The sequence below is a fragment of the Hippocampus zosterae genome, chromosome 1 (assembly GCF_025434085.1).
Source record: "Hippocampus zosterae strain Florida chromosome 1, ASM2543408v3, whole genome shotgun sequence".
In the NCBI taxonomy this organism is placed as follows: domain Eukaryota; kingdom Metazoa; phylum Chordata; class Actinopteri; order Syngnathiformes; family Syngnathidae; genus Hippocampus; species Hippocampus zosterae.
This window is the reverse complement of record NC_067451.1, coordinates 32,763,177-32,790,342: the sequence shown is the minus strand read 5'-3', so window position 1 is coordinate 32,790,342 and position 27,166 is coordinate 32,763,177. Positions and strand designations below refer to the sequence as shown.

Genomic DNA, 27,166 nt, shown 5'->3' with positions numbered 1-27,166 from the left:
GCATTGCGGACGCACTTGAGCCTATCCTAGCCGTCATCGGGCAGTAGGCAGGGTACACCCTGAACTGGTTGCCAGCCAATCGCAGGGCAACAATTTGCACTCACCTTCACACCTAAGGACAATTTAGAATATTCCATTACCCTGCCATGCATGTTTTGAAACCGGAGTACCCGGAGAAAACCCACACATGCACGGGGAGATCATGCAAATGCCCCACACCAAGGCCAGTGTCGGAAAAATACTCCAGGCTGAAAGAAGAGATGTTTTGATGTAAATAGACTGTGAAAATGTCACGAAGACACCTGGGAGCTGCTTTCAGCTGAGGGATAAACTTCAATTCATCTCCTTTTCGGAGTCACATCAATGATTAGCATCCCAACAGCTTTCGGTGTGCATCACGTTACATTAAAAGTCATCTTTTTATTGAGCTTTTGCTTACAACCTGCATACACAGGTGGAAAACATCACAGTGGAGCGGCGGCGGGGGGCCTGTCACTCAAGAGGAAAAATATTAGGGAAAACCCCCACCCAAAAAATGTCATTTAAAATGCTTACTTAGATATTATATTTATATGTTCGTACATGCACGCGTTTCCCGGCTTTAAAAAACATGCAACGTGACAACGGAACGTTCCGCTTGGCAAGTTGAAAAATCAAAGAAATAAGCTCATGATAATTAGAACTATGTGTGTGTGTGTGTATATATATATATTAGAGCTGTCAGTTTAAATTAATTTTAATGGGATTAAAATTTTTCTCGCGAGATTAACGTGGCACACGTCACAGCGGATGTTACGTTGCCGTATAAATAAACCAGAAAAAACAAACGAAAACGTTTACTTAGAGAGTTTATGAATGGAATGTTTACTTTTAAAAAGTTGCAAGATTGTTCCACTGACATGACCAAAGTTACCTGTATGTTTTGCAGTCGTAAACTGAGCTATCATCATAGCACGTCGAATCTGAAATACCACTTAATGGCCAAGCACACAGCTGACGCGAGTACTCCGCCCCCTCGTCTAAGACAGACGGCTATGGATCATTTCAAAGTGAAGAAAATGGATGACATGATAAAGAACAAATTTGCTGAAGCCATAGCTAAATGTATGGCTCCTGCATGCAAGCCTGTCAACAATGTCCACAGCTCGACATTCGCATTGCGTCTAACGACTCCACTACGGATTGCCAGCGAGAGCCTCCATTACAAGCTATGAACAGAAATTGTACGTAGTGGAGAAGGCCAAGTTACACCAAGCGGGAGAAGACACTGTTTCGGGAGAGAAATAAGAGACTAGGTTGATGAGACTCTAGTGAATAAAGAGCAGGCATTCTGTTCAGTTCGATGTATGCCACTGACGCGATTTTTACCTGTTTGGAACTATTTTGTGTGGAAGGTTCCCGTGTTCCATGTCCATATAAATAATGGGGGTGGAGATTCTCTGTGTTCGTCTGACAGCGACGGTGCGCTTACGCACGTCCAGAGTTCAGTGGTGCAGTCGGAACGACCATACTGAAAATAAAACGTCTCCCGTGTCATCTAACCAAGTGTAGTCAAAGCAAACTTGAGAAAAACGAAGTGTGCTACCATGGCTTAAATCCACTACAGGCTGAGAACTCGTTGACCTTAGATGTGCACATTATAATTTTATATTGCTGTTTTGATTCCATAAAAAGAGCCGTTAAAGCAGCTGTTGTGTGACAGTTGTGTTGATGGACAGTAATATTGTGTGAGAGATTATGTGTGAATAACTGCTCCAAGTGAACAATTTTCATGTAAAATTGAAAATCGAAATTGTTATTTCAGTCAATATTTGCATTTTGCACATAGAAAACGGATTCATGATTCCATGTTGATGAGAGCAATAAAATGGGGGGAAAATAGGACAGAAAATATAAAAGGAAATTCAAAAATGATAAAAAAATGCATGAGTAATCACGATTAATTTTTAGTTCATTTAATTATGGCAGTAGCGTTTTTAATTTGATTACATATTTTAATCGTTTGATAGCTCTAATATATATGTATGTATATATGATATATTTATATATATTGTATACATATATATACGGCAGGGGTGGACAAACATTTTTGCTCAAGGTCCATATTCAAAAACAGATGGGCGCAGATAAGATGAATAAACCAAAAATAAAATAAAAAACTATAAAGCTGGTTCGTGTTCATCTCAAATTGTTTCATTTACTCTCATTTTGTGTTTATTGTACTTGAAAAAATGTCTCAACCTTTCTATAGCATTGACAGTTTTTGTTGTTTTTTTAACAATTTATATAAATTTCCAGGGCAAAAAAAAAAAAAAACAACACTCATGTTTGGAGTAAGGCTGTGACATAACAAAATGTATTGCTGTTACTATTTCCCATAATTGGTGGGCCAAATTTTAAAAATTTGCATGCCCCATATGTGACCCCGAGGCTTAGTTTGCCCACCCCTGATATAAGCTCTTTTTATAGAAGTGTGCATTTGGCAAAGTCATTGACTAAATCATCAGCAGTGATGATAAATAACATTTAGATAAGATAAATAGATTTTAAACAGTAGTTTTAGTTCTGTATGGGTGGGATTACGGGAAGAACAGACTTTTTTTGTTTTTGTTTTTGGTCAGGCGAGGGGGGGAAGGCGGGTCGAGAAGGGTGATCGGAGTGTCTGTAATCACAAGTAACAGGACCAGTAGATGACATTAAAGAAGAGAAAGGAGAAGGGGAAGAGGGCCCTGGCGTACAGGTCCACACGCTTAGCAGCCGACGGGATGACGGGCTTGGGGGGTGGCGGCTTCTTCTTATTCTTGGGCTGCGATTTGCCGTCGCTGATGGTCGTGTCGATGGGCTTGCCATAGCAGTCAAAGTTCGACAGCTCAAAGTCCCGCGGCAGTGAGCCCACGATGCTGAAGTCGTTGGTGCGCAGGTCCGACTTGGATGTGCACACCTTCTTGCAGCGCGTCTCCGCCACCTGTAACCATACACTGATGTCAACGTCCGTTAACGAATCAACCACTGAGAACTGCAGTGGGCTATTATTTTCAAATCGTAAAGGCAACTATTAAAATATATTTGATATTGATTATTGTAATATCATAATTAATTTGACTCCTGCTTGACTTCATTCAAAAATATATGGCAAGACAATCTTGAGGAAAAAATAATCACAAATTAAATCCCAATTGGCAATATTGAGGAAAATAAATTCACATTTGTCACAATGAATGTATCTCCTCAAGCCTCCTCCACATGGCCAAATTGGCATAACAGTCGAGTTTGAATTTTTCCACCTGTGACTTTTAGACAGGGTTTGAGTCCCAAGTTGGCCATCTACGTGTGCTCATTCATGTACAGCAGGGAGATTTTAGCCAAGTCTTCAAGAAAGTACTTCTATTTAGAATTGGCTAATCAGTTAAAAGGAAGGCTTCACTGATATATAGTTAGAGTTCTATTTGATTTCATTTATTAATATTTTTAATGCATTAAAAAAATTACCTTTACGCAATTGAATATTTTTAGATTATATTTGTATGCAACAATTGTTTTGCATTTTAAAATGTATTTTTCAGCTTTTTGGTTTCATTATTTTTTCATTTATATTTACATTGTATTTTTGATTTTATTTGGAAATAATTTTTGTCATGAATTTGTTGTGTATTTTACTTTCAATTAATTTTCAGGGCATTCATTTGATTACATTTCTTGAGACTTTTATTTTAATGCATTTTCCAGACATTTTTCATTATTATGCATGCCATTTTTTTCTTGACATCATTTTAATTTGTTATGCAATTTTATTTATTTTTAAGTCAATTTAATGCTGTAGTTTATTTTTACTTATGTGAAATTATATTTGGTTTAAAGTGTTTCCATTCTAATTTTATTCCATATCCATTTTCATTAATTGTTTTTTTTCTAATTTGATACATTTATAAACGTCTTTCCAGTGAGTCGTCACCTTACCGTGGTGGAGGGGTTTGTGTGTCCCAATGATCCTAGAAGCCAAGTTGTCTGGGGCTTTATGCCATGGCAAACAGGTTCTAGGTGAGGGGCCAGACAAAGCACGGCTCAAAGACCCCAATGATGATTACGATAAATGGATCTCTATTTCCCTTGCCCAGACGCGGGTCACCGGGGCCCCCCTCTGGAGCCAGGCCTGGAGGTGGGGCTCGTTGGCAAGCCCCTGGTGGCCGGGCCTACACCCATGGGGCCCGGCCGGGCACAGCCCGAAGAGGCAACGTGGGTCCCCCTTCCCATGGGCTCACCACCCATGAGAGGGGCCAAAGGGGTCGGGTGCAATGTGAGCTGGGCGGCAGCCAAAGGCGGGGACCCTGGCGGTCCGATCCTCGGCTGCAGAAGCTAGCTCTTGGGACATGGAATGTCACCTCTCTGGCAGGAAAGGAGCCCGAGCTGGTGTGTTAGGCAGAGAATTTCCGACTGGATATAGTCGGACTTGCCTCCACACACAGCCTGGGTTCTGGTACCAGTTCTCTCGAGAGGGGTTGGACTCTCTTCCACTCTGGAGTTGCTCACGGTGAGAGGCGCAGAGCAGGTGTGGGCATACTCATTGCCCCCCGGCTCAGTGCCTGTACATTGGGGTTCACACCGGTAGACGAGAGGGTTGCCTCCCTCCGCCTTCGGGTGGGTGGACGGGTCCTGACTGTTGTTTGTGCATATGCACCAAACAGCAGCTCAGCATACCCACCCTTTTTGGAGTCCCTGGAGGGTGTGCTGGAGAGTACTCCTGCTGGGGACTCCCTTGTTCTGCTGGGGGACTTCAATGCTCACGTGGGCAATGACAGTGAGACCTGGAGGGGCGTGATTGGGAGGAACGGCCCCCCCGATCAGAACCCGAGTGGTGTTTTGTTATTGGACTTCTGCGCTCGTCACGGATTGTCCATAACGAACACCTTGTTCAAACATAAGAGTGTCCATATGTGCACTTGGCACCAGGACACCCTAGGCCGCAGTTCGATGATCGACTTTGTTGTTGTATCATCGGATTTGCGGCCACATGTTCTGGACACTTGGGTGAAGAGAGGGGCGGAGCTGTCAACTGATCACCACCTGGTGGTGAGTAGGCTCCGATGGTGGGGGAAGATGCCGGTCCGTCCTGGCAGACCCAAACGTATTGTGAGGGTTTGTTGGGAGCGTCTGGCGGAATCCCCTGTCAGAAGGAGTTTCAACTGCCACCTCCGACAGAGCTTTTCCCATGTTCCGGGGGAGGCGGGGGACATTGAGCCCGAGTGGACCATGTTCCGTGCCTCTATTGTTGAGGCGGCCAATCTGAGTTGTGGCCGTAAGGTGGTTGGTGCCTGTCGTGGCGGCAACCCCCGTACTCGCTGGTGGACACCAGCAGTAAGGGATGCCGTCAAGCTGAAGAAGGAGTCCTATCGAGCCTTTATGGCCTGTGGGACCCCAGAGGCAGCTGACGGGTATCGATTGGCCAAGCGGGCCGCGGCTTCGGTGGTCGCCGAGGCAAAAACCCGAGCGTGGGAAGAGTTCGGTGAGGCCATGGAAGCCGACTTCCGGACGGCTTCGAGGAAATTCTGGTCCACCATCCGACGTCTCAGGAGGGGGAAGCAGTGCACCACTAACACTGTGTACAGTGGGGATGGGGCGCTGCCGACTTCGACTCGGGACGTTGTGAACCGGTGGGCAGAGTACTTCGAAGACCTCCTCAACTCCACCAACACGCCTTCCTTGGAGGAAGCAGAGCCTTGGGACTCTGAGGTGGGCTCTCCTATCTCTGTGGTTGAAGTCACCGATGTGGTTAAAAAGCTCCTCGGTGGCAAGGCCCCAGGGGTGGATGAGATCCGCCCGGAGTTCCTCAAGGCTCTGGATGTTGTGGGGCTGTCCTGGTTGACAAGCCTCTGCAACATCGCGTGGACAACAGGGAGAGTGCCTCTGGATTGGCAGACCGGGGTGGTAGTCCCTCTTTTTAAAAAGGGGGACCGGAGGGTGTGTTCCAAGTACAGAGGGATCACACTCCTCAGCCTCCCTGGTAAGGTCTATTCAGGGGTGCTGGAGAGGAGGGTCCGTCAGGAAGTCGAGCCTCAGATTGAGGAGGAGCAGTGTGGTTTTCGTCCCGGCCGTGGAACAGTGGACCAGCTCTACAACCTTAGCAGGGTCCTTGAGGGTATGTGGGAATTCGCCCAACCAGTCTACATGTGTTTTGTGGACTTGGAGAAGGCGTTTGACCGTGTCCCTCGGGGAGTTCTGTGGGGGGCGCTTCGTGGGTAAGGGGTACCGAACCCCCTGATACGGGCTGTTCGGTCACTATACCACCAATGTCAGAGTTTGGTTCGCATTGCCGGCAGTAAGTCGGAATCGTTTCCAGTGGAGGTAGCACTCTGCCAAGGGTGCCCTTTGTCGCCGATTCTGTTCATAACCTTTATGGACAGAATTTCTAGGCGCAGCCGAAGCGTTGAGGGGGTCCGTTTTGGGGGCCTCAGTATTGCATCCCTGCTTTTTGCAGATGATGTGGTGCTGTTGGCTCCTTCAAACGGGGCTCTCCAACTCTCACTGGAGCGTTTCGCAGCCGAGTGTGAAGCGGTTGGGATGAAAATCAGCACCTCCAAATCTGAAACCATGGTCCTCAGTCGGAAAAGGGTGGAGTGCCCCCTCCGGGTCGGGGAGGAGATCTTACCCCAAGTGGAGGAGTTCAAGTATCTTGGGGTCTTGTTCACGAGTGGGGGCAGGAGGGAGCGGGAGATCGACAGGCGGATCGGTGCAGCGTCTGCTGTGATGCGGACGTTATATCAGTCTGTCGTGGTGAAGAAGGAGCTGAGCCAAAGGGCGAAGCTCTCAATTTACCGGTCGATCTACGTTCCAACCCTCATCTATGGTCACGAGCTGACCATAGATGACCGAAAGAACGAGATCCCGGATACAAGCGGCCGAAATGAGTTTTCTCCGTAGGGTGTCCGGGCTCTCCCTTAGAGATAAGGTGAGAAGCTCGGTCATCCGGGAGGGGCTCAGAGTCGAGCCGCTTCTCCTCAACATCGAGAGGAGCCAGATGAGGTGGCTTGGGCATCTGATTCGGATGCCTCCTGAGCGCCTCCCCGGTGAGGTGTTCCGGTCATGTCCCACCGGGAGGAGACCCAGAGGAAGACCCAGGACACGCTGGAGAGACTATGTCACCCAGCTTGCCTGGGAACGACTCGGGATCCCCCGGGGAGAGCTGGAAGAAGTAGCTAGGGAGAGGGAAGTCTGGGCTTCCCTGCTAAAGCTGTTGCCCCCGCGACCCGGCCCCGGATAAGCGGTAGATGATGGATGGATGGATGGATGGATAAATCCAGATAAAATTCATTTTATTTTTATGCATTTATTTGATTGATATTTTATTACGATTAGGTATCCACACAGCTTCTGCTTTGAGCAGTTACATCATTTAAAACCCTACTTCAGAAGTAACCCTGTCTTGAAAACCTAACTTGAAATTCTACCATGTACTTAAATCCTACTTTGAAAACCTTACCCTGTCTTGAAACCCCAATTTAAAATTTATCTTCACCTTACAAACTTGAGGAAGAAACGGCTAATCTTCGCTTAAAACCGAAATTTGAAACCTTAACTCACCCCTAGGAGTTCATTTGAAATAACAAACCTTAGACCTGGCTGGAACATTAATTCCAGACACTAACTTTGCTTAGAATGACAGTCAATTGGATAGCAGGAAGACCTGTGCGGCTCACACTTGAATCCTGACATACGCAGGGATTTTGTTGATGGGCTCTCGCCTGTTTTGCATTTGAATTCCTACTTGGCCCACGTAACAGCGTCGTGCGATCGGGTGTTCGCAGGATGCACTGACATGCAAGGTGCTGACATGGAGCGGCGTCCCCCCGGTGCCATTGACGGTGTTGTTCCTTGCGGCGACATTGGCGGCGCCCTTCCCCGCCGCTTTCTCCTTGGACGCCATCTTGGCCTTCTCGGCCTCGATGCGCTTGGGGCTGTTGAGCATGACCTGCACCACGGCGTACTCCACCAGCGAGGCAAAGCCGAACAGCAGGCAGGCGATCAGCCAGATGTCGATGGCCTTCACGTACGACACCTTGGGAAGCTCCGAAGCCAGGGACGTGCACTCGGACGACAGCGACAGCACCGACAGGATGCCTACGGGTGGGGAAACACAACACGGGATGTCGCGCTTAGGTGGTGACTTTTGCTTTGAAAATCTCATTTGAAAACGTTATCCTTTACTTAAAACCCGAACCCAGACTTGGAAATTTTTTTTATTTGAAACCCTAATCCAGACTTGAAACCCTCATTTGAAAACCTAATCTAGATTGAAACCCTAAACCTGGTTTAAACCCTCATTGAAATATTAACTCCGTCTTCAAACCTCATTTGAAACCCAAACCCTTACATGAAACATTAACACATGTATGAAACACAGAGATAACAGCATAAAAAGGAATTAAATAACAATCATTGTCTCAGTTTAAGATCACAACTAGCGTGATCAACTCAAAACAGTCAAACAGCCATTTGAAACTATCATATGAAACTCCAAACCAGATATGAAACTCGAATTTGAAACCCTAACCCAAAATTTGTAAACTTATTTGAAACGATAACCCTGTCTCGAGACTCTATTTTGAAACCCTAACACATAGTTGAAACCTTAACGGGATTTGAAACCCCAATTTGAAAACCTAAACTTCCTAAACCCGATTTGGAATCCTTGCATAAATTAGTAACTTTGGTTTAAAAATTGTTTTTTTCTTGAATCCCCAGTAGGTCATCTACGTCTGCTCATTCAGGTACAGTGGGGAGATTTTAGCCAAGTCTTTAAGAAAGCACTTCAAACCCTTCACCCAAACTTGAAGCCTGACCGTAAAACTCCAGGCCAACAAACGCAAACCCCTGCTTGAAACCCTCATTTGAAATCGTATCCTTGGAATCAAATCTTCATTTAACACAAACCCTGGCTCGGCAACCAAATTCCAAACTGTAAATTTGTTTTGTGTGAACTGCACAATGATGAACTCAGGATTTTTCCTCAACAAGGACGACTGATAGACCCATAGGACCTGCTAACTTCTTCGTCAGGACAATTGCAGCACCGGCGGCCATTTTAACCCCCATTTCATAGAGTCACTCCCCTTCTATTCTCACAATGTTTCTGATGGGGGCACACTCAATATACAGAATGCACCCAGACTCATTACAGGAGCTTCTTTAATTAACACTGCAGCTTTTGTTTTTTCCATGCGCTTACATTCCCTGAGTGCCCAAGTACAACTTTGGACTATTAAACAAACATACACTGACACATTCACGTACACACGCAGGGGGGAAACAAACACAAGCGGCGGCACACACCTGAGTGTTGAGTGACCTGCAGTGATCCCAATTAGAGAGTAGTGACGAGGGCACGTCCGTGCGGAGTGGAGGTGATGATGACATGAGGGAGGTTATGATGGATGACTGGAGGCAGGATGGAGGACACGCATGACAAAGCAAATCATGCAGTACGTACACGCGTTTGATGACAACCTTACTTTCAAAGGGTTTGAAAGGCTCATCTGAAACCCAGTCCCTGGCTTGAGAAATGAAAGTTTCAAACCCTACTCATCCGTGGAATCTTGATTTGAAACGCACACCCTGACTTGGAACTTATAATTTTAAATCTCAACCTTGATCGCAACCCTTGCTGAACACGTCAACTCTGGTTTCAAACCTGAACCTCTGATTCAAACCCTGATTTGAAACCAAAACCCTGGAAAACTCTAATCCTGGCTGGAAGATTCTTTTAAAAACCCTAATTTGAAACATAGGCCCAAACCGTAATTTGAAACACAAACCCAGGTTTCAAAGCATAAACTTTGATTAAAGCCCTAATCGCAAAACCAACACATTTGCTTAAAAACCTTCCTATGAAGTATTACGCATAGCTTGAAACCACATTCCTGTGTTGAAACCCTTGTTTGAAAGCTTGCATCAGGCTTAAAATTGTTTGTTGACATCTTTGAATCTTGATTTGAAACTATACCATTGGCTTGAAAACTTTACCCAAGTTTGACAACCAATCCGTGCTTACAACCCCAATTTGAAACTTGGGACGGGCGATATTAGTTTTCGGTATTGGGCAGATACCGGTCTTATTTTTAAGCATTGGGTACTTAAGGAGGCTGACGATACCAGCCACAAATACTTCAGGCAAAATTCCTCCTCGGCAGCAATTGGTGCTATACTGCGGCAGTTAGACACATCAGTGAATCATCATCATGTGTCAGAAACAAAGCTCATTTAGTCGTTAAATTAAATTTTATCTGTCAAAAGCACTAGAGTTATTGCTACTCCTTATTGGTGAGTACTCAAAGAGTGAGTACTCATACTGGTATCGGTCTGAATTTTTTTTTTAGCATTGAACATTCCTATTAGAAACCATAACCCTGGCATCCAACCCTGCATGCATTGAAATCCTGACCTTTGCTTAACATCCTAAATTGAAACCGAATCGTGGTTTGAAACCCTAATTTGATTAGCGTTCCACGGAAACAAGATTGCGCCACAATGTTGCGTGACCCTATATTTTACGCTCCAATCTGCTGCATTTCTCCCTAGTCATCCCTTTTATTTAGTTTTGCCTCCGACTGCTTTTGGAAGACACCTTATCGTGAACTAGGCAATGCTGCGCTTCAGATGCTGTTATCATTCACCTGCCCCTGAATATGTGCACGTAGTCCTTGGCCTGCTTTGCTTCGTGAAGGACTTCAATCCCATCTGTCAAGCACATCTGTTAAGGACTGATTGACGGCATCCAGAGGCGGCGCACGCATGCATGCCTGTAAGGTAAAGTCCTTCACAGTGTCTAGATGATTGATGGCATGATGGCAGCCGTAAAGAAAAAAAATAATAATCGGTTATTCGCCAAAGAATACAACCTCAACCCCACCCCACGTCCTACTGAGTGTACCGTGGGCTTTCACACCTGATTACCTGACTACCACATAAGTTGCATTTTTTACACCCCTTGACTGTTCCCGCTGGGATATTTATACATACTTTGTCAGCGGAGGTGGGACCGCGCACGAGCTGGGAAAACAGCCGCCTTACCCAAGGGCACTCTGGCGGCGCTGGCGTCGGGGTTGATCCAGAAGGACAGCCAGGAGAGCACCACAATGAGCAGCGTGGGCGCGTAGACACCCATCATGTAGAAGCCCACCTGTCGCCGCAGGGTGAAGATGACCTCCACGCACGTGTAATAGCCTGCCGAACCACAAGTGATAGACTGTCCGTATCACGGAACAAGATACAAAATGTTGTTTAGGTTGATGTGCTGACGACCGGAACAAAAGTATTGAACTTTAGCCGATTGTAACTGGTTGATGAATTTTTTTCTATTGGACACAAAACATGCAAAACCTTCCTTGATTTCTCCCTCTCGCTTATTCAGTCCAGTAAATTGCAAGTGTTAACACTGGGTCTACAAAGTATTCATTTCAATTGATTCATGAAAAAATAAGCAACGCTGTTAATCAGACTTTTCCTTCAGTAGCACTACGCCTCGCTCACTTTCTTACTTGCTCAACACCGAAAATGATTACAGTATTAGTATTAACGTGTAAAATCAGTGATTCTCAAAAGTGTGGTACGAACACCAAGAGGATAAGGACTCCCTCGAGAGGTTTCTGACTCAATCTTACATTTTTGCGTTCCATCTTTACAAATGTTGTTGCTCAGCTTTTTTGGGCACTATGTTCATGGATTTATTTTATTTTTGCAAAATACAATTTAATGAAATCATTATTTAATTTAAGCGGGGTGTTATATTCACAGGTCAAAAGCTGAACATTACAATCCTAAATGTTTGTGCCAGTGTTTGACCTCTGCCTACTACTCACCTGCCCGCACCTGAGGGTGGAGCTTGGAGAGCTAAGATGTTGTTTTCTTTTTTTTAGGTGTTATTACAAACATTTTAAGAACCACAATGTGAATTGCAGAAAAAAACTGAGTTCTTGAAAAAAGGCATTTATCAGACTTCTATTCAATACAAAACACGGCAACACATTCTTGTTACCTGGCACTTAAGCTCGGTCATGCTTTCTCTTGCTCCCTTCTTGAACTATTACACAATATGAGTCTAATTATAGGGCGGCCGGTGGCCCAGCGGTTAGCACATCGAGCCTGTGTGGGTTTTCTTCAGGTACGATTTATTCATTAAAGAAAAAATGATGCATTTAATCACACTCAACTATAAGTCCCACCGCGAATTACATACTTGGAAAAAAAATGAAAAAGACGAGATTCCTATACTCAAGCAAAAAAAAAAACATAATGCACATTTTTGGCATGTTGGGACTTATTCTTCCCTGGAATTAGAGCAAAATAGAGACCCTTTCGTGGAATACTACCACGTAATCACACATTGCGTAGGACATATGCTCTTCATTCTATGGATTATGAATACCTACATAGTAAGTCGTCTCCATGTCTCGTCTCTTTCGTGTTCTCTGAAGTGTTAGTCCAAAGGGACGTTTGATGGAATACATGAGCGTGAATTCCAAATGAGCCTCTCAAGCTCACAGGCAATCTCTGTGTCTGGCCTTGTTGCCGTGGTAACCCGCTTCCACTGCACTGACAAATTGGTAGCGGTACCTGTCCCTGCGTAGAACTTAGTGCAGTTGCCATAGTCGATGTCTTCCTGTCGGATGTCAAACTGGGGTAAGGCGATAGCGTCCATCTGCACGGGGTCCCCCGTCTGCCACATGAACTGAAGGTCGTCCGTGGTGTAGCCGACTGGATTGACACAAAGCGTACGCCTAATATAGTTGGTATGGCTTTAAAGGTTACTTTCTTTTTTGGGGAGACTCACAGCTTTCCAGTTGCATTTTACACCTCTGTGTGTCCATGGGGAACAACGTCAGGTCTAGTGGACAAGACAGCGTGACGGACAACCTGCGGATTGGAGGAAGACTTTTTTTTAATGCAGTCTCATTCAGGACTAGGCAGGGGACTCATTTGTGAGAGAATAATAGCGAGCATATTCTAGATCAACAAACTATGAAATTACAGCCGCACATGATTACAACCTGTCTACTGACGCCTCGGGGAAATTATCTAACTACCTTATTGCTTTGCTTTTTCGATTTTGCAAGGGTAATTGTGCACTACCACATAGTAAAGTCAACTCACTGGCCAAACAGATCCAATGGAAAAATTATCTGCAAACTGTGAAAAATGGGCCCCCAGTACTATGGCGAATCCTCTAAATGATCGTTTGAGGCTGTGTTCCACTCACTTTGGGCATTGGCAAAAAAGCTTCACAATTTAGCCTCCCCCATCTGAGTAGGATACAAGCTTCGATTGGGACTCATTTAGACAAAAAGTACGCACCCTGGAATTCACCGATAATTGCTCCTTCAAGTTAAAGAGGCTCATTTCCTGCACAATTTCAGGCATGGATTGTTGAGTCCTGTTATGAACGAAACATGGAGCAAAATGTGACGTTCCAACCCTACAACTATTTAACTAAAACAATACCTCATACTGATGAGCACGTCACCGTTGCGGAAGATGAAGAGGAGGATGTTTTCCTGCGTGACGTCGTGGAAGTTGGCGCTCTTCTCGTTGGCGAAGAACAGGTCGGGCTTCCAGAGGCATTTGAACATCTTGGGGTCCACGGTCAGCGAGTCGGACTTGAAATCCTGCGGCAGTTTGAGCCGTGGGTCGTTCCAGCGCTGCCGTAGGAAGATGTTGACTCTGTAGTCCTGCGGATTAGTTCAAGTCAATTCTGGTTATTTCTCCTGTGCAAGATGACAGTTGTAGTAATTGGCATGAGGAGCGATTGCAATAATTACGCAACATTTACAGATGATATGATTGACAGCAGGTTAATTATATCCGTTGCACTTATTTCTAGTGTGCAAGGTAGCATTGCATTACTTGACATGGTGTTCCAGTTGTTAGGGACGAAAAACTAAAACGCCGATCAACCAAAAGTAGCGCAGACTTGGCAGGATGAGCTTCGAAAAAAAAAAAAAACTGCTGAAACAATGATTGCGGGTGGCAGTATGTCTGGTAAGAGTGGAGCTAAATAAGAGTGCAAGGCCATCAATGAGGGTTTCATACACAGACCAATGAATTTTTCAATGTTAATCAAGTGAGAACCAATTTTTTTCTCGTACACCACGATTAATCGACAATTTGATTATCAGATTAACCAATCATTATTTTTGAGAATGGATAAGATAAGAAATCCTTTGTTAGTCTCGCAATGGAGAAATTCCCAATTCACAGCAGCAAAGTTATGAAAGGAAGAAGTAAAAAAACAACAATACAATTTTTATTTATATGGCGCTTTCACAACATCGGCGGCTGTGACAAAGTGCGTTACAGAACGTTGAACATAAAATAAAAAGACTACAACAGAACACAAAAGATTAACATAACTACAACCGTAAGAACTATACCTACATACGTCCTACATAATAATAATAATAATAATACATCACATTTGTAAGCGCCTTTCACAACACTCAAGGACACTGTACAGCCAAGACCAATAATAAAACACAGATAAAATAATAAATAAAAAAGAAAGATTTAAGGCGGGTAGGCAAGTCTGAATAGGTGGGTTTTGAGCTGGGTTTTGAATAAGGAAAGAGAGTCAATATTACGAATGTTGGGAGGAAGTGAGTTCCAGAGTTTGGGGGCAGAGCGACTGAAGGCTCTGCACCCCATTGTACTGAGACGGGCAGAGGGTAGAAAAAGGTGGAGGGAGGATGAGGACCTGAGTGAGCGAGAGGGAATGGAGATTTGAAGAAGATCTGACAGATAGGGGGGCGCAAGGTTATGGATGGCTTTGAATGTATAGAGAAGTATTTTGAAGTTGATTCTAAGTTTGACAGGAAGCCAGTGGAGCTGTCGGAGGATGGGGGTGATATGATGGAAGGAGGGGGTTCTCGTGATGATCCGGGCTGCTGAATTCTGAACAAGTTGAAGTTTATGGAGGAATTTTTGATGGACACCGAAGAGGAGTGAGTTGCAGTAGTCAATACGGGAAGTGACGAGACTGTGAACAAGGATAGCGGTGGTGTGCGGAGTGAGTGAGGGACGGAGGCGGTTTATATTGCGAAGGTGGAAATGAGCGGACCGGGTAATGTTATTGATGTGGGAGTGAAAGGATAGTGAACTGTCAAGGATGACACCCAGACTCTTCACCTGGGGGGAAGGAGATATAGTGGCATTATCAATTGTGAGGGAGAAACTGTCGGCTTTGTTTAGAGTGGATTTGGTACCAACGAGTAGGAGTTCAGTTTTATTGCTGTTTAGCTTGAGGAAATTGTGGGTGAACCAAGATTTGATTTCTGAGAGACAGTGAGAGAGGGACGAGGGTGGGAGAGAAGCGTCGGGTTTGCTGGAGAGATAGAGCTGGGTGTCATCCGCAAAGCAGTGAAAGTGTAAGCCAAATTTGCGGAAAATGTTTCCGAGTGGAAGGAGGTAGACAATGAAGAGGAGCGGACCGAGGACAGAACCCTGGGGAACACCAGAAGAAACGGGGAGGGATTGTGAAGTAAAAGAATCAACTTGAATGAACTGAGAGCGGCCAGTGAGATATGAGTGGAACCAATGTAGAGGGGTGTTGGTGATGCCTATGGTAGAGAGTCGATTGAGGAGGATGGGGTGAGAGATTGTGTCGAAGGCTGCACTCAGGTCAAGGAGGATGAGGATGGAGATAAGGCCAGAGTCTGCTGCCATGAGAAGATCGTTTGTGATTTTTATGAGGGCTGTTTCAGTACTGTGACGGGGACGGAAGCCGGACTGGAATTGTTCATAAAGACTATTGTCGGTGAGGTGGGAGTGGATCTGAGAGGCGACAGTTTTCTCCAGAATTTTCGAGATGAAGGGAAGATGGGAAATGGGGCGTAGGTTATTGAAGTCATTGGGATCTGAACCAGTTTTTTTCAGGATTGGTGTGACAGCTGCAGTTTTGAAGAGTACAGGAACAATTCCAGTCGACAGAGAGGAATGGATAATGGCTGAGATGAAGGGAAGCAGAGAGGGTAGGCAGGATTTGACCAGAACTGTGGGGAGGGGATCAAGCTGACAGGAGGAAGTCTTGGATTTAATGATGAGGTCTGAAATTAATGAGAGATGGGGGAGTTCAAAAGAAGAGAACAGTTTGCAAGGGGTGAGAGGTTCAGATGAGGGGAAAGGTACAGAGGAGCCCAGATGCTGGTGGATTCTGTTGATTTTTTCATTGAAAAAGAGGAGAAGTGCATTGCAGGTGTCACGAGAGTAAAAGTGAGGTGGTAGGGAGTCAGGAGGTTGAGTGATTCTGTTCCAAAGGGAAAAGAGAGTCTTAGTATTTCCAGCATTGGAGCAGATGAGTCCGGAGTAGTAGTGTGATTTTGCTTGAGAGATGGAATCCTTGTAGAGGGATAGCTGAGCTGCATAGATGTCCTTGTGAGCAGTGAGGCCGGTTTTCCTATAAAGTCTCTCAAGCTGCCGGGTTTGGGATTTCAAGGAACGTAGATGAGGGGTGAACCAAGGGGCAGACCGAGTAAAAAGGACAGAGCGGGACTTGACAGGGGCGAGCGTATTGAGGATGCTGGTGAGACCAGAGTTGTATTGGAAAACCAAATCATCAGGAGTGGAGTCAATGTTCGGAGTCAGGGTGGTCAGCCATGCAGTGAGAGAGTCAATGTTAATGTCTTTAATATTACGGTAAACAATGGTCCGGGGTGATTTGGCAGTTGAGAGCTGGAGTGTAATGTTGAATGAGATAAGGAAGTGGTCCGTTATTGGAAGTTCGTCAGCAGTACAGTTGGAGGGGGAAATACCAGAGCAGCAGATCAGATCCAGGGTGTGACCTTTGATGTGTGTGGGAAAATCTACAAATTGATCAAAACCAAGACTGTTAATTGAAGAAGTGAAGTCAATGGTGAGAGGAAGAGCAGTGTTGTCCATATGTATATTAAAATCTCCCAGGATTATTACATTTGGTGACAGAGAGGAGAGATGGGTGAGGACAGTAGACACTTCATTTAAAAAGTCGCGGTGGGGTTTGGGGGAGCGGTACACTGTGGCAATAATCGTGGGGGTGGGTCCGGATATTTGACAGGCAAGGCATTCAAAGGAGGAAAGTGGCGGGAGTGAAACCGAAAGTACTTTCCACTTCTCGCGGTATACTATCGCGAGACCTCCTCCGCGACCAGAATCGCGGGGCTTGGAAATGTAAACAAATCCCGGGGGAGTGGAATCGTTCAACTGTGAGAAGTCCCCGGGAGTTTGCCAGGTTTCATTCAAGCAGAGAATGTCAAGCTTACGGTCCGTGAGGATATCTTGAATGAGATTACCCTTCCCAGTAAGCGAACGGATGTTAAGTAGCCCGAAGTTGACGGCGGCAGTCTCGCTGCTGCGGGGGCCGTTAGCCGACCTAGCCAAGCCGGCTAACGCACGATGGTCGATGGATCGGCCGGCGTTTCTGGATGGCCGACGGGAGGAAGACCAGAAGGAGACGATGGTGTTGGATCGGTTGAGGCAGAAGCCCCGACGAGACCCACGATGAATATATTTCCGGGAAGGAAAGCGAACGATGTCCGGGAGCCGGTGTAGCGCAGGAGGAGGGCCCAGCCATTGGAAGCGGAGCCGAAGGAGCTCGGCCAACGAGTACTGGAGCAGACCCTTGACAGGTCGATGGAGGAGCGACAGGTTGACAGGTAGGACGCTGAGACGCCGGGACGAAACAGTCGAAGATAGTTGAGAGTGCGAGACAGGCCTGAATGGGGGCTGGGTGGAATGACTGTGAGATGATGATCGTGATTCCATGCGAAACAGTAAAACAATCGAGCGTAAAAACACCGTAAAACACAAAAGTTTGTGGGAGAGCAGCGGCAGCCAAAAACGCGCCAGCGTTCACTCTACCCGGAAGTCCCAGAATGCACTTCGAGTCCGAAAGTCACAAGTGTGCAGTGAAATCATACACCACACTGGAAGTGGTTCTGGACAAAGGACACAATAATCAACATTTTTTGCAGATTGTTCTGATCTTACAGAACAAACCCTTAAGTGAATCAAAAATAATGTAAAATTGGGCATTTTCCATGTAACCAATATGAAATACTGTCCCATTTCTGAATAAAGAGATGGACATTTCACGTTTTGAAATGTAAATCCATTCACCGACAAAATAATCCATAGATTAATTGTTAAAATAACAGTTTTTTTTTCTCCAGCAACTCTGGTTTGCATCATCATCATCACAATTAGAATATAACAATCATATAATATGTAATATAGTCATTTAATTAGTAATATTTATGAATTGAGAGCTGGTTTCACCAGCAGGTATAATTTTGTTGAATGAAATGTTATAGCTATGAATAACAAGGCATGATAAAATCCATCTTTAAAAAAAAATATGTTTTTATAGGTCCAATTGAAAATAAAATAGCTCTCAAAATCCTAATATGCTCGATAAAAAAACATTTGAAATCAGGATTTAAGGAGACTGACGGCATCCATCCATCCATCCATCTTCTACCGCTTATCCGGGGCCGGGTCGCGGGGGCAACAGCTTTAGCAGGGAAGCCCAGACTTCCCTCTCCCTAGCTACTTCTTCCAGCTCTCCCCGGGGGATCCCGAGGCGTTCCAAGGCCAGCTGGGTGACATAGTCTCTCCAGCGTGTCCTGGGTCTTCCTCGGGGTCTCCTCCCGGTGGGACATGCCCGGAACACCTCACCGGGGAGGCGCTCAGGAGGCATCCGAATCAGATGCCCAAGCCACCTCATCTGGCTCCTCTCGATGTTGAGGAGAAGCGGCTCGACTCTGAGCCCCTCCCGGATGACTGAGCTTCTCACCTTATCTCTAAGGGAGAGCCCAGACACCCTGCGGAGAAAACTCATTTCAGCCGCTTGTATCCGGGATCTCGTTCTTTCGGTCACGACCCATAGCTCGTGACCATAGGTGAGGGTTGGGACGTAGATCGACCGGTAAATTGAGAGCTTCGCCCTTTGGCTCAGCTCCTTCTTCACCACGACAGACCGATACAACGTCCGCATCACAGCAGACGCTGCACCGATCCGCCTGTCGATCTCCCGCTCCCTCCTACCCCCACTCGTGAACAAGACCCCAAGATACTTGAACTCCTCCACTTGGGGTAAGATCTCCTCCCCGACCCGGAGGGGGCACTCCACCCTTTTCCGACTGAGGACCATGGTTTCAGATTTGGAGGTGCTGATTTTCATCCCAACCGCTTCACACTCGGCTGCGAAACGCTCCAGTGAGAGTTGGAGAGCCCCGTTTGAAGGAGCCAACAGCACCACATCATCTGCAAAAAGCAGGTATGCAATACTGAGGCCCCCAAAACGGACCCCCTCAACGCTTCGGCTGCGCCTAGAGATTCTGTCCATAAAGGTTATGAACAGAATCGGTGACAAAGGGCACCCTTGGCAGAGTGCTACCTCCACTGGAAACGATTCCGACTTACTGCCGGCAATGCGAACCAAACTCTGACATCGGTGGTATAGTGACCGAACAGCCCGTATCAGGGGGTTCGGTACCCCTTACCCACGAAGCGCCCCCCACAGAACTCCCCGAGGGACACGGTCAAACGCCTTCTCCAAGTCCACAAAACACATGTAGACTGGTTGGGCGAATTCCCACATACCCTCAAGGACCCTGCTAAGGTTGTAGAGCTGGTCCACTGTTCCACGGCCGGGACGAAAACCACACTGCTTCTCCTCAATCTGAGGCTCGACTTCCTGACGGACCCTCCTCTCCAGCACCCCTGAATAGACCTGACCAGGGAGGCTGAGGAGTGTGATCCCTCTGTACTTGGAACACACCCTCCGGTCCCCCTTTTTAAAAAGAGGGACTACCACCCCGGTCTGCCAATCCAGAGGCACTCTCCCTGTTGTCCACGCGATGTTGCAGAGGCTTGTCAACCAGGACAGCCCCACAACATCCAGAGCCTTGAGGAACTCCGGGCGGATCTCATCCACCCCTGGGGCCTTGCCACCGAGGAGCTTTTTAACCACATCGGTGACTTCAACCACAGAGATAGGAGAGCCCACCTCAGAGTCCCAAGGCTCTGCTTCCTCCAAGGAAGGCGTGTTGGTGGAGTTGAGGAGGTCTTCGAAGTACTCTGCCCACCGGTTCACAACGTCCCGAGTCGAAGTCGGCAGCGCCCCATCCCCACTGTACACAGTGTTAGTGGTGCACTGCTTCCCCCTCCTGAGACGTCGGATGGTGGACCAGAATTTCCTCGAAGCCGCCCGGAAGTCGGCTTCCATGGCCTCACCGAACTCTTCCCACGCTCGGGTTTTTGCCTCGGCGACCACCGAAGCCGCGGCCCGCTTGGCCAATCGATACCCGTCAGCTGCCTCTGGGGTCCCACAGGCCATAAAGGCTCGATAGGACTCCTTCTTCAGCTTGACGGCATCCCTTACTGCTGGTGTCCACCAGCGAGTACGGGGGTTGCCGCCACGACAGGCACCAACCACCTTACGGCCACAACTCAGATTGGCCGCCTCAACAATAGAGGCACGGAACATGGTCCACTCGGGCTCAATGTCCCCCGCCTCCCCCGGAACATGGGAAAAGCTCTGTCGGAGGTGGCAGTTGAAACTCCTTCTGACAGGGGATTCCGCCAGACGCTCCCAACAAACCCTCACAATACGTTTGGGTCTGCCAGGACGGACCGGCATCTTCCCCCACCATCGGAGCCTACTCACCACCAGGTGGTGATCAGTTGACAGCTCCGCCCCTCTCTTCACCCGAGTGTCCAGAACATGTGGCCGCAAATCCGATGATACAACTACAAAGTCGATCATCGAACTGCGGCCTAGGGTGTCCTGGTGCCAAGTGCACATATGGACACTCTTATGTTTGAACAAGGTGTTCGTTATGGACAGTCCGTGACGAGCACAGAAGTCCAATAACAAAACACCACTCGAGTTCTGATCGGGGGGGGCCGTTCCTCCCAATCACGCCCCTCCAGGTCTCACTGTCATTGCCCACGTGAGCATTGAAGTCCCCCAGTAGAACAAGGGAGTCCCCAGCAGGAGTACTCTCCAGCACACCCTCCAAGGACTCCAAAAAGGGTGGGTATGCTGAGCTGCTGTTTGGTGCATATGCACAAACAACAGTCAGGACCCGTCCCCCCACCCGCAGGCGGAGGGATGCAACCCTCTCGTCCACCGGTGTGAACCCCAATGTACAGGCACTGAGTCGGGGGGCAATAAGTATGCCCACACCTGCTCTGCGCCTCTCACCGTGAGCAACTCCAGAGTGAAAGAGAGTCCAACCCCTCTCGAGAGGACTGGTACCAGAACCTAGGCTGTGTGTGGAGGCAAGTCCGACTATATCCAATCGGAACTTCTCTGCCTCACACACCAGTTCTGGCTCCTTTCCCTGCCAGAGAGGTGACATTCCGACGGCATCTCTTACTAAAATTAGCTTTTGACCAGTGTAATTCTTAGTGACAGCACTAATTTCTACTCACCCGAGTTTATTTCGACTCCTAAAATCGTATTTACCATGAAAAAGCCTGCAAGTAACAATCACTTTGCAATAATTGACCTTCAATTGTCAAATGGCTCGTGATACTACGATGATACTAATGCAGCGTGTTATACCGGAGACAAATTCCTTGTGTGTTCTACATACTTGGCCAATAAAGATGATTCTGATTCCGATTCTGACATGCGTTTCACCAAACTGTGCTCACCTGCTTGTCAAGCAACAAGCGGCCGCCACAGCAACAGTTGCCTACATGTGTTCTTTATGAAAGCATACGTACTGTAGGTTATCTGATGTTAAGTTTAACCTGCACACACACACACACACACACACCGCTAACTTCATAGAAGCCCTGCAGCTGCACACCAGACGGCCTCTTCACAAGCACACATAACCCCGAACAAGCTGGACAAACTCAGTCCTGTCCTTTCTGCTGCGGGCCAGTGCTACTACCGGGGAAACACACACACACACATAGACAAATTAGGACGATAATTTGCTCCGCCCTACTCATGTTTGGCCCGGTAGAGTTATCGTGAATTCATTGAAAGTGACGAGAGCTCCAAACCTACTAATACCTTATTGGACCTCTCAAGGCTGTTTTGACCTCTCACAGACCCAAAAGGGAGTCTTGTGTGTATTGCGCCACCTGTTGCTTTGGCATGAACTTGACAGCCTCGATACACAATCACAAGAATTTTGGACGAGGGAGTCATGTTTTTCTGTGATGTGTTTAGTGATTTTTATTTATACTCTGCCCCACCCAAGTCATCCAGCTGGGATTTTTAGCTCAGTCGGCTGTCTCTCATCTGCCACAATTAGTCAGTTTAGTTTCATTGCTTGTCAGGTCTTTGTTGTGCGCTTGCTCTAAGTCGTGTCATATATGTTTTTTTAGGGGAGGGGGGGGGGGGTTGAGAGATAACAGGGAATAAAGAATACATTGTTTCGACAGAAGACTGTTATACAAAACCGTCTCAAAGCATTGAGTCAGTGTGCCAATTCTCTAAGCATGTTTCTCCCTTAGTGAGATTTCAAAGGCATGCTGTCGATTCTTCTGGTCCACTCAGGGGCTGCTCTGACACACCTTTCGGTTTTGTACAAAGGAGCAAGCCGTGGAACTCAATCTTTTCTTTGGCTCTGAGTCAAGCTTCCCTTCTGGAGGGATTTAACACAGCCAGCAAATCGCAAAATTGAGGCAGTGTAAAAGAAAAACAACAGCCACAGCATGGAATTAGTCACCCTCGGAGCGAAAAATAAATAAATCTGAAAAAAATAAATCTGCTAACAGCAGCATGGGTGGTGTGAATGATGGGAAGAGGGGTTATCGTGACATTGCAAGACTCCATTTTGGGTAAAAGTCTCACATTTTAACAGTTTCGGACTCTTTTTGTCGAACTCCATTTTTCGCTTATGCCGCTTATATATAAATGTTTTTTGCAATGTCACTGTCATGATTGTACGGTTTGTGACCAACAGGTGGCATTGGAGGGCTTCTCCTACAGCGTCACACCGGTTGGTCATCATATCATTATCATGGTTCTTTTCTTTTTAAGTACTGCCTCGCTGACAACTCGAGGTCGGATCATTGTGTTATTGTAATGTTGTTTTGTTTCTGTGGAAGTCATGTTTTGTTTCTCCGAGTGGTGTTTTAGTTCATGATGTTTTGTTGCTACTTAGAATTTGGATCTTTTCAAGACTTTGTTCGTGCTTTTGATTTACTTTTTCGAGTGTTTGGTTAATAAATATTTTGTTCAGTGCAACCTGCTTCTCCCACCTGCCTGCTTTTTGGGCACTCTACAGTTACGCAACGTGACAGTCACTATGATAATAAAAATTCATATAACACCCAAATGTGACAGGTGATTCCCTGTGTGCATAAAGCTTCTGGACTTAAAAGCTAAGGTATGCCGTTGTGTTAGATACACATGCAGTCAAACCTCGGTTTTCGAACATCTCTGTTCTCGGCCAAATCGGCTCTCAACCAAAAAATTTGGGGTTTCTCAACCAAACTGAGCGCACTTGAATGCACCATTCGACTCCTCTCACCTTCCTTACACGAGGAAGTGGCGCTTCCTCGGGTAGACGAGGAAGTGACGCGTCCTCATGTAGCGTTCCATTGTGAGCAGACATGTTCAATAAAGATGTATTTTTAAAAAAAGAGGGTCCAATGTGAGCAGACGTGTTCAATAAAGATTTCTAAAAAAGCGTCCAATGTGAAAGTACGTGTTCAATAACGTTTTTTTTAAAGCATCGTGTTTGTTGACCGACACAAATCGGACTGTTATTTCTGCATTGTCTATCAGCCCCTAATCATGGCACCGAAGAAACCAAGTGGAAGTAGAAAAGCCGGTGAAAAAAAAAGAGGAAAATAGCGTGCAAAACTATTGAATTTAAGAAAGATTTGCAAGCGAACGATTAATCAGGTGTGCATGTGTCTTTGTTGGCTAAGGAATTTGGCATGCTGAATCGATGATCAGCAGCATCCTAAAAAAGAAAGACCATCTTAATGTCACTGATGTGGCTAAAGGATCTTGTGTGTTTAGCAAATAAAGGCCACACATACTAGAGGATGTAGAGAAACTTTTGCTGATTTTCATAAATGAGAAACAGCTAGCAGGGGACAGTCTTAGCCAAGATACGATTTGTGGCAAAGCAAGACAATTGTATGGATTTGATAAAAAAGGATCCTAGATTTGCTCCTGAAGAGTTTGATTTTAAAGCAAGCACAGGATGGTTCGAAAACCTTCGGACAAGAAGTGGGATACACTCCGTGATTCGTCATGGGGAGGCAGACAGTTCAGTCAAGGAAGGAACCTGCCGAAAAGGTTAAAGTTTAAAGTTGAGTTTGAAAATCTCATCAAGGCCGAGGAATATCTTCCCCAGCAAACTTTTAATATGGACGAGACTGGACTTGTGTGCATACAGAGGTTCAGAAAATGGATGGAGGGATGTTACCTCGTACTGTAGGGTTGCAGAGAGAGAGTCCATAGTTACAGCCATTACTTTAGGGTTTATTAGTTCAAGGTGTAAAATAATGTTATCTACAATTGTTACGATGAGAGAGAGAGAGAGAGAGAGAGAGAGAGAGAGAGACAGAGAGAGAGAGAGAAAGAGAGAGAGAGATGTTACCTGAATTTTTATGTTACAATCTAGTGTAAATGTTTGTTAAAATTGGTCAAAACAAAACAATACAAAATGTTTGTACAGTATTTTACACATTACCTGCTCTCTTATTACATCTGTATACAGTTTATGGTATAAAATAGTTTTTAAAAAAGCTTTAAAAAGTTGTTTTCTAGACTTGGAATGGATTGAAATTTATTACATTGATTACAATGGCAAACATGGTTTCGGTTTTCGAACCAATCAGTTTTCGAACAGCCTTCTGGAACGGATTATGGTCGAAGATCGAGGTATGACTATTCTTGTTTTTGTTTTATGTTAAATTCAGCAGTAAACTTCAACTGTGAGTGGGGAAAAAATAGCTTGAAACGTCTTCTGAAGACTTGTTCTCGAATTACAGTATACAGTCATACCTCGGTTTTGGAACACAATCTGTTCCAGAAGGCTGTTTGAAAACCGATTTGTTCGAAAACCAAAACCACGCTCTTTAAAAAAAAAAAATCTTTATTGAACACGTCTGCTCATAATGGAACGCTACACGAGGAAGCGTCACTTCCTCATGTAAGGAAGGCGAGAGGAGTCAAGTGCGCATTCAAGTGCGCTCAGTTTGGTCGAGAAACGATTTTCGGTCGTAATCCGAGGCATAAAAAAACTAAAAAGAAACTAAACGATTTGGTCGAGAACAGAGACGTTCGAAAACCGAGGTTTGACTGTATCTGCCAAACTACTGCTTTTTCTGAAGGGAAATGAGTCACTGCCACAGTACTGCGCTGGTATCCCCCCCCAACCCCCCCTCCCCAAAAAATGGCTCGCATTTAAAAATTGAGGAATTTTGACAATGTTATGGTGTATAAATATTTTAAAAATGCATGCCTCAGAAAGTGTTGGGGCGTATAACATTTACAAGTGACCTTTATCTGGGCCTTCTTTTAACTTTTGAACGCAACGGTTTGTTTGAACACTTTTTGCACAATCTGCTGTTCTTTACGATGGAGCTGAACAGCAAAATTCACAACAGGTGTTGGATACACAAATGGACGAATGAGAGGTCGAATTAACGTTCTGGTGAATTTCAAGGTCATCCTGAAACACCAATACCCTTTATGTTTTGTGAGTAAGATAAGATAAGAAAAGATTTATCTCACAATGGAGAAATTCCAAAGTATTAGCATATGTCTTTGGTTGTTCCAGCTATTGTTTCCTGTGAAGCGCTGTCCTTGAGTCCCAAACCCTTTATGCTCATTCTAAGTGTATTTCCTTTTTCAGAAATGAAGCCATTCGTTGAGCAAGGGCGTGAGAATTTGCCCTCACGTTCATGCAATAAAATCCTTTTTCTGGCACGCTTGACTGAAATATGGCTTGTCAAGGTAAACACTCACCATGGTCGTCTCTTGGATGGAGCCGAAGCTGTTGATGAAAATGTTCACCCGATCTTCCACGGGTATTCCTGCGTTTGAAACAAAAGATGGCATCAGTGAGGTCATGTGTTTTGCTTTGAGTTATGTTCAAGTAGCTTCAAATGCTGATCAAAGCAAGGGTATTTATAAGCTTTGGTCAAAGGAATGCAATTTTTTGAAAGATGATGACACGCTGCTAATGGATGACTTTGGGGGTCACTGGAATGGAGAGCAGATGTTTCGCTCGGGGAGGCGGTCGATTAGGCAGGCGGAAGCATGGGCCCACCGACAGCTCTTGCCAAGGACCCCGAGGACGGAGGGGATCGAGGATCGACCCAAAGACAACTGTTGAGGACATTAATCAAACGCTTGCTAGTTTTTCTAGGACATTCGTGGCTTGAGGCTGACAATTTATCGTACCGCACGCTGTGAAAAGCGTGCAAACTGATGCTTGTGCTAAGCCTTTACATGCTAAGTCCTTTGACAGACTATTTTAAAAATTAAGAAGCTTCTTCATCTAAACATAGTTCGATGATTGTTTTAAGATGGTGTCAACAGTCGAGCCAGTGTATCCGTGACAGGGAACATTTGATTCGTCATACGTCAGACAGCAAGATTTATACGGGCCTTGCAAAAACATTGGATAATTTTGCTCAGGACAAGTGTGAGGGATGACGAGGTGACAAGGAACGTGGAAATACAGTATACCCATCAGTTGTATCACAAAAACAATAAATTTTTATTTATATAGCGCTTCGACAACAGCAGCAGCTGAAACAAAGCGCTTAACAAATCAGTTAACCAAATAGAACATATACCATTAAAAAAAACATTGAAGTCAAGATGGCGCCCGAGTAGGCAGCCGTCGGCAAGTGCTCTAATGAGCCTTGCTTTCTTTTGTTGTTGTTGTTTTTGTGTTTGTTTTGTCACTTTGTGTTTGTTGTTACGTTGTGTGGACCTGATGTGGACTTTTTGTCAACATTTTTTGGCCACAACATTCATCAAGGAGGAGACTCTGTGCTTAGTAGTTGCGCCTTCTCAGCAGCATGGGCATACCAGCACTGTTTTTGACTGAGAGGAATGTCGGCGCCATTTGACTGTCGTTGCTGGACAGTCCCGGGGCGATTGTGTCTTACACCTGTAATGGGCCGCATTTTTCACAGCCCCGCTTTGTTC

At 45.8% G+C, this 27,166-nt stretch overlaps 2 protein-coding genes across 8 annotated transcripts in view; both read right to left on the bottom strand.

The window, feature by feature from the left end:
• The window catches only part of LOC127597287 (uncharacterized), a 339,203-nt gene that overhangs the window by 6,745 nt on the left and 305,292 nt on the right, over window positions 1-27,166 (bottom strand). The gene's annotated exons all lie outside the window — the stretch shown is intronic.
• The window catches only part of glrbb (glycine receptor, beta b), a 172,884-nt gene that overhangs the window by 129,089 nt on the left and 16,629 nt on the right, over window positions 1-27,166 (bottom strand). For 2 of the 5 annotated variants that reach the window (XM_052059845.1, XM_052059854.1), the window contains 7 exons: window positions 25,973-26,040; window positions 13,489-13,715; window positions 12,821-12,903; window positions 12,604-12,744; window positions 11,062-11,214; window positions 7,811-8,112; window positions 401-2,965 (listed from right to left, as the gene is read on the bottom strand). In XM_052059845.1, the coding sequence (XP_051915805.1) occupies window positions 2,669-2,965; window positions 7,811-8,112; window positions 11,062-11,214; window positions 12,604-12,744; window positions 12,821-12,903; window positions 13,489-13,715; window positions 25,973-26,040 (1,271 nt within the window). In that variant the 3' untranslated portion in view covers window positions 401-2,668. Of the gene's footprint in view, window positions 1-400; window positions 2,966-7,810; window positions 8,113-9,324; window positions 9,430-11,061; window positions 11,215-12,603; window positions 12,745-12,820; window positions 12,904-13,488; window positions 13,716-25,972; window positions 26,041-27,166 lie in introns of those variants that run through there. The other 3 variants (XR_007961572.1, XR_007961585.1, XM_052059861.1) reach the window with 3 other exon arrangements.